Raw genomic sequence first — 14,240 nt, forward strand, 5'->3', positions numbered from 1 at the left:
TCTATTTGTCAATTACAACCTTAAATTTTTATTTTTGCCAATTACAACATTAAACTTATACATCCATTTTAAATTACAACCCGAAGTTATTTTCCGGTAAAAATCACCGAAAAATGATGTCATAATGTTATTAAAAAAAAAAATTACGTAATTTCTATAAAAAAAATTAAAACGAAAAAAATAAAATAGTTGAAAAAATATTTTTTTTATAGATATTATGTACTTCGTAAGTTTTTTTAATAACGTTATGACATCATCTTCCGGTGATTTTTGCCGAAAAATGGTTTCGGGTTGTAATTTAAAATAGATGTACAAGTTTAAGGTTGTAATTGACAAAATTAAAAATTTGAGGTTGTAATTGACAAATAGTGAACTTTATTAGGTTGTATTTTACAAATTTGCCTAAATCAAAATTACCCACGCTTCATCCACAATCGTCTGCTTCTCTCTCTCCCTTAAACTTTCTTTTTAACTTCCACCGTAAAGAAAAAAAGCCAACTTTCCTTAAGTAATAATTAGCTAGTTCTTTCTTCGATTTTTTGTGCGTTCTTCTGCAATGTCATCTTTAATTATCTAGTCATTCTTTTTCCATTTATGTGAGAAGAGCTTTGGCAAGGATAGAGCCATAGAGGTGTTTATTACGACCGTCCAAACGAAGAGAAGTTCTTATATCTGTTGTTCACCATGGGCAAGAAAAAATAATTACAAAAATATATGGACATACTACGGACATTTTAAGTTTATGTTCCTAATTTTTTTGCGGACAATTTTCTAACTCTGTTGTTGGATTGAGAACTACAGAGTAATATACTTTGACATTTGAATTTGTATTTTCTCAATAATTTACAAGTCCTATATCATTCAAACTAGAGTAGATCCCGTGCACACACGGATTTTGATCATCTTTTTCACAAAATATTTAACTGAATATCTCCAAAACTACTGCATAGTTATAACATTTTAATATACTCGTTTAAATTTATTCATCTAATATGCATATTTAAAATGCTAATATGGTAATTTGACCAAAATATTGAGTGACATATTTTCCATTATTAATATAGCGATTTGACTAAGATATTACCAATTTATGATAATTATTATTACGCCGTATCTATTATTGTCATAACTTATAAACTAAATTTTGTTTCCATACATAAAGTTTATATAAAAAAAGGTAGAGAATAAATATAAAATCAAACGGATACACTTTTTTTGGGAAAGTGATTTTTGGCGGAAAAAAATCGCACCAGGAATTGACACGTGTTATTCCTGGTGTCTCTTTTAATATATAGTAATAGAAGTGGGAGATCGATTTAATTAAATGTATATAGTACGCAGTCTATGTGATGTTCGGTTTAGATAAGCCAAATTCTTTCTAATCTCAATATCTCATCCAAACAAAAATTCGGTTTTTGAAATATTAACTCCATTCTGATCGATTTGAATTTCTATCAAATTTAATACATCAACCACAAACGAACGAGAAATGATTTGTCCTACAAAGCTATTGAAGGATTGGTAAATTTTACAGATAAATTAAACATGAATTGTTGAGCAAACGCAAATTCTCTGTTTCCTAATTCGAAAAACTGATTAATGGAGTATCACAATTATTCAAATTACGAAGTAGATGATATAAGACAATGAGTTTAGGCCTTTAGGAGAGAAATGGAGAGATGAATTGCGTAGGTGGTGGGAATAAAATGGAGGAATTTTATTCATTATCTTTATTTATTTATTTTGTTAATAACCCCATCTAACAGGTTTAAAGTCCACTATATGGATGAACAAGATCAGTCATTTTATTGAACGGTTGAGATTCAATAAATTACAATGGCTACCATTTTATTGTAGCTATTGTAAAACTATCCTTAAATCATACGTAGCCTATATCGACATACCGTGTGTATGTGAGAGCAATTGCGACTTCACTAAGCTCTTTTTTTTTTTAATTGCGACATTACCAAGTTAGTGTTAACTTTTTTTAAAAAAAATTAAATTTTTTATATTATACAGTACATCTGTACATGCACTCCATTGACTTTGGGAGATTGAAACTTGAGAGTACAGATTGCATTATTACTGGCTTTTAAAAATAAAATAAAATATATAATCATAGATTATATTGTAATGTATTAATAATGCATGCAAAACGTTGAGTTTTATAATTATAGCTATTTGTATATGGTAATACCTAATTATAACGTAGTACTTGTGAATTTTTGATTGGTGGACAGGCAAAATTATAATATACTAGTACTACGTACGAAGTAATATTATATTGGGGCTGGTCCGAAGGCAAAGTAGTATAAAAAGAGGGTCTGGGCAAGTAGAATGATGCACATCGATCTACACAACATAAATCATAAGAATTATTATTTCTTGAAGATCGAAAAAAGAAAACCTAGAAATAATTCGATCAATATCATGGAGGGCAAGCGGGTTTCTTACCAGAAAAACATAGCAACAGCACTCCTCATCTTTGCAATGGGTAAGTAATTATACATATTGCATTTTTCTTCATTTTTCACTAAGTATATATTAAAATTGCCGTAGCCATTTTTATTTATCAATATATATTCAATATTAATGCATTATTATTTGTCAGTTTCAATTCAATATACTACCGTACCAAGCTAATAGCTACGGAGTATATATGCATTACTCCCTCTGTCCCTTAATACTCGCACCGTTTTGACTTTTTGCACTATTCACATAATTCACTTTGACCTTATTTTATTTCTAGTATATGAAAAATAAATGTTAGTGTATAATATATTGTTGGCTTCATCTTAATATATATTTTCAAAATATTAACATTTTATAAGTTTTTATAATATGTAGTTAAAGATATTGGTGGTCAAAGTTGTGCATTGGCATGCGTGTCCAGTCAAAACGGTGCGAGTATTAAGGGACGGAGGGAGTAGTACTTAATTACGGAAGCTGATACGTACATATACCCTCTGGGTATGGACTAGTGTCATACCCTGTGCTCCTATTGGTTGTTTTCACAAAAGCAACCCCACATGTGATTTAAATTTAAATCTAAAATAGCAACCCCACATAGAATTGTTCAATCTAAACTAATCACAACACAGGGTATGACACTATTTCATACCCAAGGGATATATGTAGCCTTTTTGCTTAATTAAGTATGTAACGTCTGTACGTACTTGTGCGGAATCTAGTTGTTAAATTAATGTTGTAACCACTTTCATGATGAATCTGCAGTGCAACTGATGTTCGTTGGTAAAGCACAAGGTTGTGGTCTTGCTGGGAACGGCTGTGGTTTATTTGACTGGTGTTGTAATGGTTTTATTTGTTCCAATTCAGTTACAGGAGGTGTTTGTCAAACAAGTAAGTCTGATTAGATTGGTTTAGCTATATTTATCGATTCAGATAATATATTGACGATCTTCAATTCATATAACCTAACTTTTTTTTTTCCCGACCACTTGCTCATAAGGTAAAAATACATGACCAAAGAATTGACTTTAACGTGGTCACTCATAAAACTACAAAATACCAAGCTATGTCTTAACATAAAGGAAATTATTATACCTTCCAACCAAAAGGTTGGGAGTCCAATTCCCCACTAGGGGCACTTTGAGGGAGACCGTTAACCCGAGCGATTTGACCTGGCCTGAAAAGTGGTAGAACACTTCATCTTCCGGCCTATTTACAACAATATTATTGTGCAGGCTAGACGGTTTATAAATAACTAGTATTTTATGCACGCGATGCGTGCGTGCATTTTAGAAACTTTATTGTGCCTATTATTTCATGCACATCATTCGCAAAGTCCATATTTTGCGACATTGAGGTCATACAATACTCGTAGCCTTACATGACGAATTTAAAGCTATTAAAAAAATGTAACATTATTTTGATACAACTAACATATCCCATTGGAAAACCAAAATTGAAGTACATACAAAATAGTAATTATCACTTTCTTTTTTTGCTCGCAATATATTTGTTTAACCACATGCACTCCTCCGCCCAATCGATATGCAACACATATCCAACCGTATACGAATGTTCAGGATTAAAAGCTTCAATTGGTGGATGTAGCACCCATGAAAAAGCTTTGTTTCCGAAGCATGCAAATACTTTTTCCATCACTCGATTACGTCCATTAGGCTGCATGAACGTTAAAAAATATATTCAAATGTAAAATCAACATGAGTTAATTTTTTTTAAACAATTATGTTGTTAGAGTATTAGATTGAAACCTGTTGAAGTACTGATTTTATTTCAGTAGCTAAACAACCTAAGAGGTGTTGTGCAAGATCGTGTAATATTGTGACTTTCAAATTACCACTTTTATCAAATATGGTAAGTCGAAGAAGCAACCTATAAAACGAAATTAAATCAATTTATTAATATAGATAAAAATCAATATATAATGTGTGTTTAAGTATAAAAAAGATTTAGATAATTACCTTGGGATAGTTACAGTGTTGGTGAGATTGCAGGATTGACATTTTTGTAGTCCTTGAAAAATGACAACCTTTTTAAGACAACGATTGCATGCCTCATATATGATGTTATCAACACTATCAACGCGACATGCATATGCAGCAACTCGACAGTATTGAACCTACCAAAAAAAAAAAGCAAAGTTAGACAATTAAGTACATAATATCGTATTTTGTTGACAACACTTAAACTTCAAGGTTAAAAACGATACCTTTCTCACGCTAGAGAATTGAGATAATCGGATACGGGGAGTGTTAGAAATGTCAATCGAAGACTTTAACGAAAAAGTCGACGAACGAAACCAATCTCTCCTTATATTTGCCAGTTTTTCCGATTTATACCTATACGTGAAAAAAGTTATGAGCATAATACTTAAGGTTATGTTGTACATGTATTTGGCGAAATTGTACATACCATGTAGATAAGGATGTTGTTTTTTCATTAACCGGGTTAACATAAACCCTAGTGTGGTATCCCGTGGAAAGATATGTACCTGTTTGTATTTATCAATTAGAAATATTATCACAGGTGGATATATACTTTAAACTACATATTACAAAGACATCATCTACAAAATAATTTAATTTGGATGATGTACCATAGAAGCTCTTGACATGCAGACCACATGCTACAATGATTGGACAAATGTCAACATGATTAAGATTTTCATCAAGAACGTGCACAAAATCATTCCAAAGTGTTAATTTAATAACAGTCCAGCTGCAAGTAGAAATGAAAACAATATTAAGACAAAATATTCGAAATACAGGTAAATTCGATAAGTAATTAACATTATAATAATTTAGCGGACTTACGTTGTATCCATTATTGCTACGTCTCGCTTGACTGAATCCACACCAATATTCTCAACTGGTGAAACGTATAGGACCAATCCCATTGCATCTAAAACATCATCAATGTTTCAATTAATAAACGACATATGCATGATAACTGAATATTGAAAAAAGGCAAACAAAAGTACCATAAACTCTATTGGTACAGTCGATGTGACAACTTAATCGGTTCAACTGAACCAAATTATAGTGGAATGAAGGTATGGAAATGTCATCCTCCTCTTCACGTATCACATTTGTTTCTTCTTTAATGATCATCTGTTTCCAATTGGGGACAATTTTGTTTTTCCCTTCAGCAAATATCACTTGTACAGCAAGGAGTATATAAATGAATCCCTCTTGAAACCGTCCTACAAACTTTTCAATCGCGGGGCCGAAAATATTGCACTGTATGCCCTCACCCTACAAAAGGAAACACATGCAAAGTTATGATATAGTGCAGATTCAATGAAAATTTAAATGAAGCATAAGGTCATTTACCTCAACATCGACAAAAAGCATTTTCCATGTTTGCTTGGTTTTTCCTTTATGGTTGTAGTTGAAAATATCATAATTGCGAATCAGTCGGGCTCGTACATCATATCGTTGTACCCCGCTAGGATATAAATGCTCAAAAGTTGGATAATGGTACTCTGTCATCCTGTAAAGTTAGTTCAGTTCAAAATTAGAATTACATAAACCGAAATTCACAATGTATGAATAGGTATATCACATGAAAAGAAAGCTATGTACATGAATACATTTAATTACTCCGATATATAAAATTCACATCTCTCAATTCGTCTGTAGTTATATCATAAAGCAATTATTATTATAAAAACTACTCAATGTGAGTACAATACCGTTTATTATAAAACTGGGAAATAAAAAACAATACTTTAATTCCGTATCTCTAATCATAAGACAACAAAACTTCTTTGTACACAATATTTTTAGTGAATATGCCTTCACAACCTTGAACCTTTCCCTTTTCTACCACGATCTTTGTCGTGTTCTCAGAAATTCCTCGTGATAATGCCACATATAGCTGGCCGTGGCTAAATACATGATCGGGGAGGTATATCCCAACATGTGGAATAGTTTGTCCCTGAGACTTGTTGATAGTCAAGGCAAAACTCAACTTCACAGGAAATTGCTTTCTGACCATCTCGAATGGCAATTTAATATCTTCAGCAGTTTTCAAGGGAATTCTTGGCAAAAACACTCTGTTCCCCCTAGAATGTCCGGTTAATATCTCAGCATCAATAAAATTGTCCTTTAATGAATGGCAAAGCAGCCGTGTTCCATTGCAAAGACCATGTTTAGGATCAATATTTCTCAAAAGCATTAAGGGTACCCCAGGTTTCAGGGTGAGAGCATGGGGAGGCAATCCCGACGCAGAAATCGAATTCAAAAACTCTTGTTGGTACAAATTTCTCTTATCTTCAGGAACAGAATCAAACGAATAATACGTTTTTCCTTCTCCGAGAAACTTTTCGACAACCTTATTATTTATTCTATCAGCGTCTTCGTTCAGGGGTGTGATGATCGCCCTTTCAACTATAAAATTTCCATCACCAACGTGCTCACTTAAACTTGGAAAGATTTGGTCGATCAAAGCCTCGATCGTACTATCTGCCACTGTTGGCATAATCATGGCAGTTGGTAACCTTATCATCTGATCTGAAACAGTAGGTTCATTACCGTTCCCAACAGAGAGTAAGAAATTAGCAAAGCCGTTATCATCAATTGATCTCATATTTTCTCTCAAACGCAAAATACGAATATGTCTCCACATAGGGGACCTGACAAAAGATGCGTCAATCATTTGAGCTCTAGTTCCGTTTCGAACCACCGGTAAAACCTGTCTGAAATCACCACCGAACACAATAATTTTCCCCCCAAACGGCAAGTCATTCCCCATTAAATCCTTGAGTGATCGATCAACAGCTTCAAATTGATATCTGTGTGTCATTGGGGCCTCATCCCATACGATAATGGCAGAATTTTTTAGGAGAATTGCAGTTTTAGAACGTTTGGTAAATGAGCAAGTTGATGAGCTGTCTGGATTAAGTGGAAGCTGAAAAGTCGAATGTGATGTTCTTCCCTGGTGCAACAACGTTGCTGCAATTCCAGATGTTGCAGTGGGGATAGCTATTTCGCCTCTACTCTTTACAGTAGCAAGAAGGGCTCTGTATAAAAATGTTTTCCCGGTTCCCCCAGGACCATCGACGAAGAAAGAACAGCCAGCCTTTGAAATGACAGCATTCATTATTGTGTCGTATGCAACTTGTTGGTCACTATTGAGAGTGCCAACGCATGCCAAATCCTCATCTGGAACCGGAACAGAAAAGTACTCTTCCATGATAGAAGGAAGCTCGTCAATGTCATCAGTACATTCAGGTAAGCTTGGCAACTCCGTGTAGTCAGAAATCCTTTTTCTAAGTGGTCTTAATAACCTATCTATGTCTTGCAAAAGTTTGTTAGTGAGGAAAACAGAATTACTTGTTGTGTTTGAGGCTGGATAATCCTCAACCATGTAAGGGAAAAACTCATCCCAGAGTACTCGTAATCCAGTTGGTTGACAGTATACCAATATGGTTGCAAATAACCGACGTAATGCAGATGGCATTCGTACTGAACATGCTTCTAAAAGACATTGACGAATGCTTTCGTCATTTTCGATTAGACCGAGGGCTTCAGCTGCAGCCCTGAATGTAGGGTGTGTGACGCCATTGATCGTTCTTAAATGTTCGAACGATGTACGCTCCCTCACATGATTGAGTAACATTCTCAAATAAAATCGTTCTCCTTCCGATGGTGAAGCTACATACAATCGACCCATAACTCGTTGTGTACTTTTTCTCTTCTGCCATTCACGTGAACTCGTTAACCATCTGTAATGCTCAGGAAATTCTCGATAAAGATATTTCCTTGCATTTGGATCGACTGAATTCATCTTGAAAAATTCAGTGAGCATCGTCTTAGAGTTTCTTGGGTTCGCTAACACGCTTGAGATTTGCTGGTTCCCTTCGAACCTCACTTGATGCATGTTTGGCAAATGAACCTGCAAACGATCTACGGCAGGACAGATTCTAGTCATGGGGAATTTGTAAAGTTTCCACATAGCTTCGGGTGCACAAATCCACCGTGCATCGACATATTGTGCAATCTCATCTCCGTTATGAACTTCCATTGAAACTCTATCTGAACCCTTATGGATGTACTTATACAGATATTTGACACACTTGATGCTGCTGCATATCTCAATATTGATGTGACAATCGTACTTTAAGAGCAAAAGTGGATTATATGGGACTACCCACTGATTATCTACACGAACTCGTGAATTCTCACGCAACGGTACTGCTGGACGATCTTGTGGACGACGGTAAAGAGGATATGAGTCATTGCCTTGCTTTGTATCATTGGAGAATTCCTTAGGGAATCCTTTCTTACAACTTCCTTGTTTCATACACGGGGATTTGTGGTTGAGAACACCACATGGGCCATGAATCATGTGTTTAAGAACTGCCTTATACAATTTTGGTTCTTGTTGTTCATCAGGAATCACTGCTCTCACAATCTTATCAAAGTCATCCGGAGTGGTTAGCTTGTCATTTTGATCAAGAATTAATAACATATGAACATGTGGAAGACCCCTCTTTTGGAATTCAATCACATATACATAAGCAACAACCGTTCCGAGGACGCCCCTTTCTAGAACATCCTTTTTCAACTCTTCAAGTTTAGCATGAAAAACCCGTGTCAGCAGATCTGGACGATCGTTTGGAACTTGTCCGGCCAACAATTCTGATTGTATCTCTGGCCAAGATGGATTGCATGTCATTGTAAGAAATATATCGGGCTTGCCGAACTTATGAACCAATGCCATGGCATCTTGATACCTCTGGTGCATACCTCTTGGACTTCCAACGAATGAAGACGGCAGTATGGTCCGTCGTCCAACATTTTCTGCAAATAGACATTATATAGACAAACTTTATTGCATGTGAAACAATGTATGAATTATTGAGTATAATCGCTTAACTTAAATCAATATGGACCTGTGTTATGCTCTCCAGCATGTAAAGAATCCTCTAAACCCTTGTACAAATCAGCACGTATCTTATCTTGGTTGAGTGCAATCCACCTCAAATTATTGGCTTGCATTTTCACACAGTTATCGACAACAAATTGTTGCAGTAGACGACCGCCTCTTAAGATTAGAGAATCAAGATGTTGCCGCATCTATAACACAAAATACTTGTTTTGGTCATAAAGGTCTAAGTATATGATTTTTAGGATAAGGCTTAAAAAAGAGTTATTAGAAATATGCACCTGAAACATGTATGCATAGAATTCCCGGCACGTCAACTTTTTACCAGTGGAACTTCGACTGTTTAAATCCCAGCCGTAAGAACCATAAGGGAACAGTAGAGGATACTGCAGTGGGTCATAATAACCGGCAGTGTCTTTGATATAACTTAGTTGCCCAGTTACTGACTCTACCATGATGTCCCTATCCTTCAAGTTGGAAATGTCATCACCTCCAACGACAACTGCTGCTACTTGCGAAGCTGTCGGCATCGAGTATTGATGTTTATTTGTAGGTTGCTCTTTGATGACAAATTTGCAATCACTTAAGTCACTACGCTGAGCAAGATGGCGGAGATTGTGGACAAAAGGATTGTGAGCATTCAAAATATTCTTGATTCTGTCGATGACATCGAGGCGTAATGATGAATTCTCTGCTGCACGATTTTCATTTTCATGCTCAGTATCATAAATGTAGAGTTGAAGAAATCGAGGACGATCTCCTTCGTTCAAAGGTAAGAAACCTCCAATACGATGGTAAATTGAACCTTGTGCACGGAATGTGTAAACGCCTTGACGTGCATTTGCTAGTTCGTCATCTAAATGAACTCCCATTGAAGTGAATGAAAAGACGTGGTTGTACTTACGGATGTTTTGCCTAAAATGAGCCCCATATTCCGATTGATCAGAATATAAATCAAGCATATCAGAGGATAATGGAAAATCAGGTAAGTTGACCTTCCCACTTAAGCAACATAGTTCAGGAGATTCACAATGGAAAAGTCGTGCTTGGCAATGCGGACATGTTTTCATGGGTGGCAAACTGAATATAGGAACCCCTTGACTCTCTTGGTAATTTCTTGCACAATTTTTATAACCAGTTCTCCCTACTTTCCAGACCCTTATATCATCAGAAATGGGGTTTGATATGTTGTTGGTGTCGATTGCACGACTTTCACCGACATTGAATAATATGCCAGGCATGCGTATTTCATTTTCCGCCTCAACAAAGCGCGGCAATTCCCCATCGTCTGAAGTAGGGTATGGTATACGTGCATTGGTTGTACTGCTCTCGCCAACACAAAAGAATCGATTGGGCATGCCGCTTGAGTTTGATGTTGGGTCTGGGATGGTCACAGTGGTTGCGCTACTTTCACCGACACTAAAAAACCGATTTTCTAGATTTGCCCGAGTATCGAGTAAACGAAGTTCATCAATAGGTTGCACTGCATTATCAAATCATGTTTTTGATTGGTTAGGTAAGTTGTCATGTTTACATACTTAAAATGAATTGATTATGTTCAGATTTCTTACTTTCACGCCTTTCATATCCAGTCGTGACATTATGGGCACGATTTGTGATGTCTGCCATAGCCCTTCTAACTCCCAAAGTGTTGGGAGTATTGGTAACAATCACAGGCCCTTCCGAACTTGGAGTTTGAGGTTGGCTTTCAGGAGTACCTATAACATCTGATTGGTTTTCACATGCATAGCTGAGTCGCCTTTTTGCATTTTGACAATCTCTTTGTTCTGGAGTGAGTGATTTTCTCTGTTGTCTTTTTTTATCCCTCCATATCGACCTTTGATCTTGCATACATTGATCTCCGTTCTCGTCCATTATGAAACTCTAAAACTACACATTAATTTGGTTACTATAAGTTGTTTGTATTGTAATTTTGTTGCAATATAATAGAGATTGATAAATTAAATATTTTATTTTAATGCATTTTTTTTCCTTTTTTGCTAAAACGAACGTATAATTTTAAAATAAATTGAATATTTTATTTTGTTTCCTTTCGCTTTTCTGTTTTACTTAAAGGAAAATTTATATTTAAATTAAATTAAATATTTTATTTGAATGTTTTTTATTCTATGCTTTTCCACTAAAATGAAAGTCAATTTTAAGTAATCAAACATAATTTGTGTGTTTTTTTTATTTTAATTTTCGTATTAATATTCTTATAATAACTTTAGATGATACTTCTCTCGCCATTTGGTTCCGTTTTTTCGGTTTAGTAAAGCTAAAGCCCATTTTATTCTAAAAGCCCAATCCTTTCTATACTTAAGAACGTAAACCCTATCTGATGTTTGTTGTTATCCGCCGTTCCTCTTTTATGTGGAACCTATTTTCATTTGTCTCCTTACTTTCTCTCTCTCCTTCCTCTCTCAAACGATCTCCTTCCTAGATCTCCTTCCTCTCTCAAACGTTCCTCTCTCATCGTTTATCAGATCTCCTTCCTCTCTCAAACGATCTCCTTCCTCTCTCATCGTTTATCAGATCTCCTTCCTTTCTCTCCTTAAAGAATGGCGATAAACCTCAAATTTGGTGAAAATATGCGCTCAAATGCCTATCCTTTCAAATTCCGATCAACATATTGCGAAAATACTCAGATCAAGAAATATAAGGTTAATCTCTCGCCTTACCCTCTCTCATCTTTTCTAATTTAACTAATTCAACTCAGATTAAGGGTTTTATGTAAATTACGCGCAAGTTTTTTTTTCTGATTGGAATGGGTATTTAGGATTTAATTTAGCGATTAATTGTTGATTAACTAACTGATTTTTTTGTTTGCATTTTTTGGTTTGCATGTCGTATCAATGTGGAGGGTAAGGTCGCTGGCGTGGCGGTGGAGAAGCGATGGCGAGGCGAGGCGAGGCGCGGGGCGAAGCGATGGCGAGGCGCGGGGCGAGGCGATGGCGAGGCGCGGGGCGAGGCGATGGCGAGGCGAGGCGATGGACAATGGTCAGGTTCTGTTTAATATAACTTTGTTTTAATTTGGTGAGATTTGTTGTTACTATTCCAAGAGTACAATTATTTGTATGTTTCTTGAATTTAACGTTAATTTAACCATTATTGGGGTTCGTCAAATTTTTTTATCTGTTAATTTGAGAATTTGTTGGGGTTTGAGAATTTGAGAATTTAACCATTGTTGGGGTTTCGTGTTTTAAATTTGAGAAATTGAGAATTAAACCATTATTGGGGTTTTGTCTAATTTGGTGTTACTATTATCGGTGTCTAATTGTTTGTATCTGGTAAAAGTCTTATATGCACGCATATTAGTAATTAAAACTTAGATTCGTTTGACGTTTCATGAATGTTCTAGAGCATGTAAAAAGTCTCCTCTCTTCTCCCAAAACACACACATACAAATACGCCTCGTAATGAGCACCAAGCAACCAATTAGTAAACTACTACATTCCGGTAAGTAAAAATTAAATGTTTTTCTGCTAAAAACGAAAATTATAATTTAAAACAAAAGTAAAAGTTTTAATTAAAAATAAATTAAAAATGTTGTTTTGATGCGTTTCATTTTTATGTCTTTCTGAAATATTCATTTTCGTTTTAGTAGAATTCAGTAGTTGGCCCATTTTTAAGCGGAATATCAAAATTATTGTTGCTTAACCAAATTTTTTTGCAATTTTGGTTTGCATGTAGAGTCCCTCTATTGGTTGGAGAGGAAGGTGCACAGATGTTGGGCAAGACGCGTGATGGGCGATGGGCGAGGCGGGGAAGGCGATGGGCGAGGCGACCGAGGCGCTGGTCAGGTTATAAGTTGTTTAAATTGGGTGAGATTTGTTACTACTTTGGGTTCGTCAATTCTTTTAAATTATAAACTGATTTGGTTGTTTGAATTTTATTTTATTTGTGTGATTTGGTGGTATGAATTTATTTAGATTTGGTGGTATGATTTGTTGTTGAGTCTTGATAAGATTGGGACTTTGAGAATTGAACATGTTTCGGCTTTTTTTTTGATGGAATTTGTTTTTTTGTTGCCTTTTGTTTTCTCTTGCTGCAGTATTACTGGCTCAAATTCCTATTCTAAATAATGCTCAGTTATCTTATATTTGTAAGCAATGGTCTATAAATTCAGTTTAGTTGGTTAAATCGTGGGCCATGACAATCAAATGTAACACCTAATATTTTGGGCCATTTATATCTTGGTGTGTACCTAATATTCTGCTCTACCCAAGCAGCATTATGAATTGGTGTTGTTTGTTTGTAGAAATATCCTCATTTTTTTGAGTTGAATGCGGAAATTAAGTACTTTAGTGAAAATCATGATATTATTTTCAGTTAGTGTGATTTGTAGGGGTTTAATTAGGGGTTTGATCTTGTTGTTTAGATAATTTTGTGTGTTTTTCTAGTGGATTGTCTTGATTTTCTTAATGTTATTGTTTATTAAAACACAAATCAAAACTAAATTACCTAAATTGATGTGTTAATCACATATTGAGCTCTAGATCAACCCCGTTATTGAGTACCTTGATGTCGTTGTCACTTTGTTGAGCCGAAACATGTAAATACAACTATTCTTGCGACTCGAACTCCCATTATTCACTCTGTAATTTTGGTTAATTCAAGAAGAGATGAGGGATTAGGTTAGTTCACTATGCATGGGTGAGATCATTGTGCGTGGGTGAGGGGAGGAGGGAGATGATGGGTTTTTAATACTGAATTTTGAAACAATGTGCGTGGGTGAGGGGAGGAGGTGAGATTAATATGCTTGGGTGAGATCATCCTGATGTAATTTTTTTTAGATGTATTTTTATTTATTAATTACTCACTATATTTTAATCGAATAAATGCATTTACTGATGCTCGCT

General features: G+C 35.3%; 2 protein-coding genes across 2 annotated transcripts; both read right to left on the reverse strand.

Annotated features, from left to right (window-relative positions):
- Positions 1-3,367: 3,367 nt before the first annotated feature.
- LOC130464169 (replication protein A 70 kDa DNA-binding subunit B-like) lies at positions 3,368-6,002 on the reverse strand. The gene is made up of 9 exons (XM_056833621.1): positions 5,820-6,002; positions 5,468-5,741; positions 5,301-5,388; positions 5,084-5,205; positions 4,900-4,978; positions 4,697-4,826; positions 4,449-4,606; positions 4,239-4,359; positions 3,368-4,146 (listed from the first exon to the last, which is right to left on the reverse strand). Exons 1-9 carry the CDS (start codon positions 5,976-5,978, stop codon positions 3,952-3,954), a joined length of 1,326 nt encoding a protein of 441 aa, XP_056689599.1. The 5' UTR covers positions 5,979-6,002; the 3' UTR covers positions 3,368-3,951.
- A 229-nt stretch (positions 6,003-6,231) lies between these two features.
- LOC130463652 (uncharacterized) lies at positions 6,232-11,253 on the reverse strand. Its single transcript, XM_056832848.1, has 4 exons — positions 10,950-11,253; positions 9,660-10,861; positions 9,386-9,569; positions 6,232-9,293 (listed from the first exon to the last, which is right to left on the reverse strand). The coding sequence occupies exons 1-4, from the start codon at positions 11,251-11,253 to the stop codon at positions 6,232-6,234; spliced, it is 4,752 nt and encodes a 1,583-aa protein (XP_056688826.1).
- Positions 11,254-14,240: the final 2,987 nt, after the last annotated feature.

This window comes from Spinacia oleracea, chromosome 6, assembly GCF_020520425.1.
Source record: "Spinacia oleracea cultivar Varoflay chromosome 6, BTI_SOV_V1, whole genome shotgun sequence".
In the NCBI taxonomy this organism is placed as follows: Eukaryota; Viridiplantae; Streptophyta; class Magnoliopsida; order Caryophyllales; family Amaranthaceae; genus Spinacia; species Spinacia oleracea.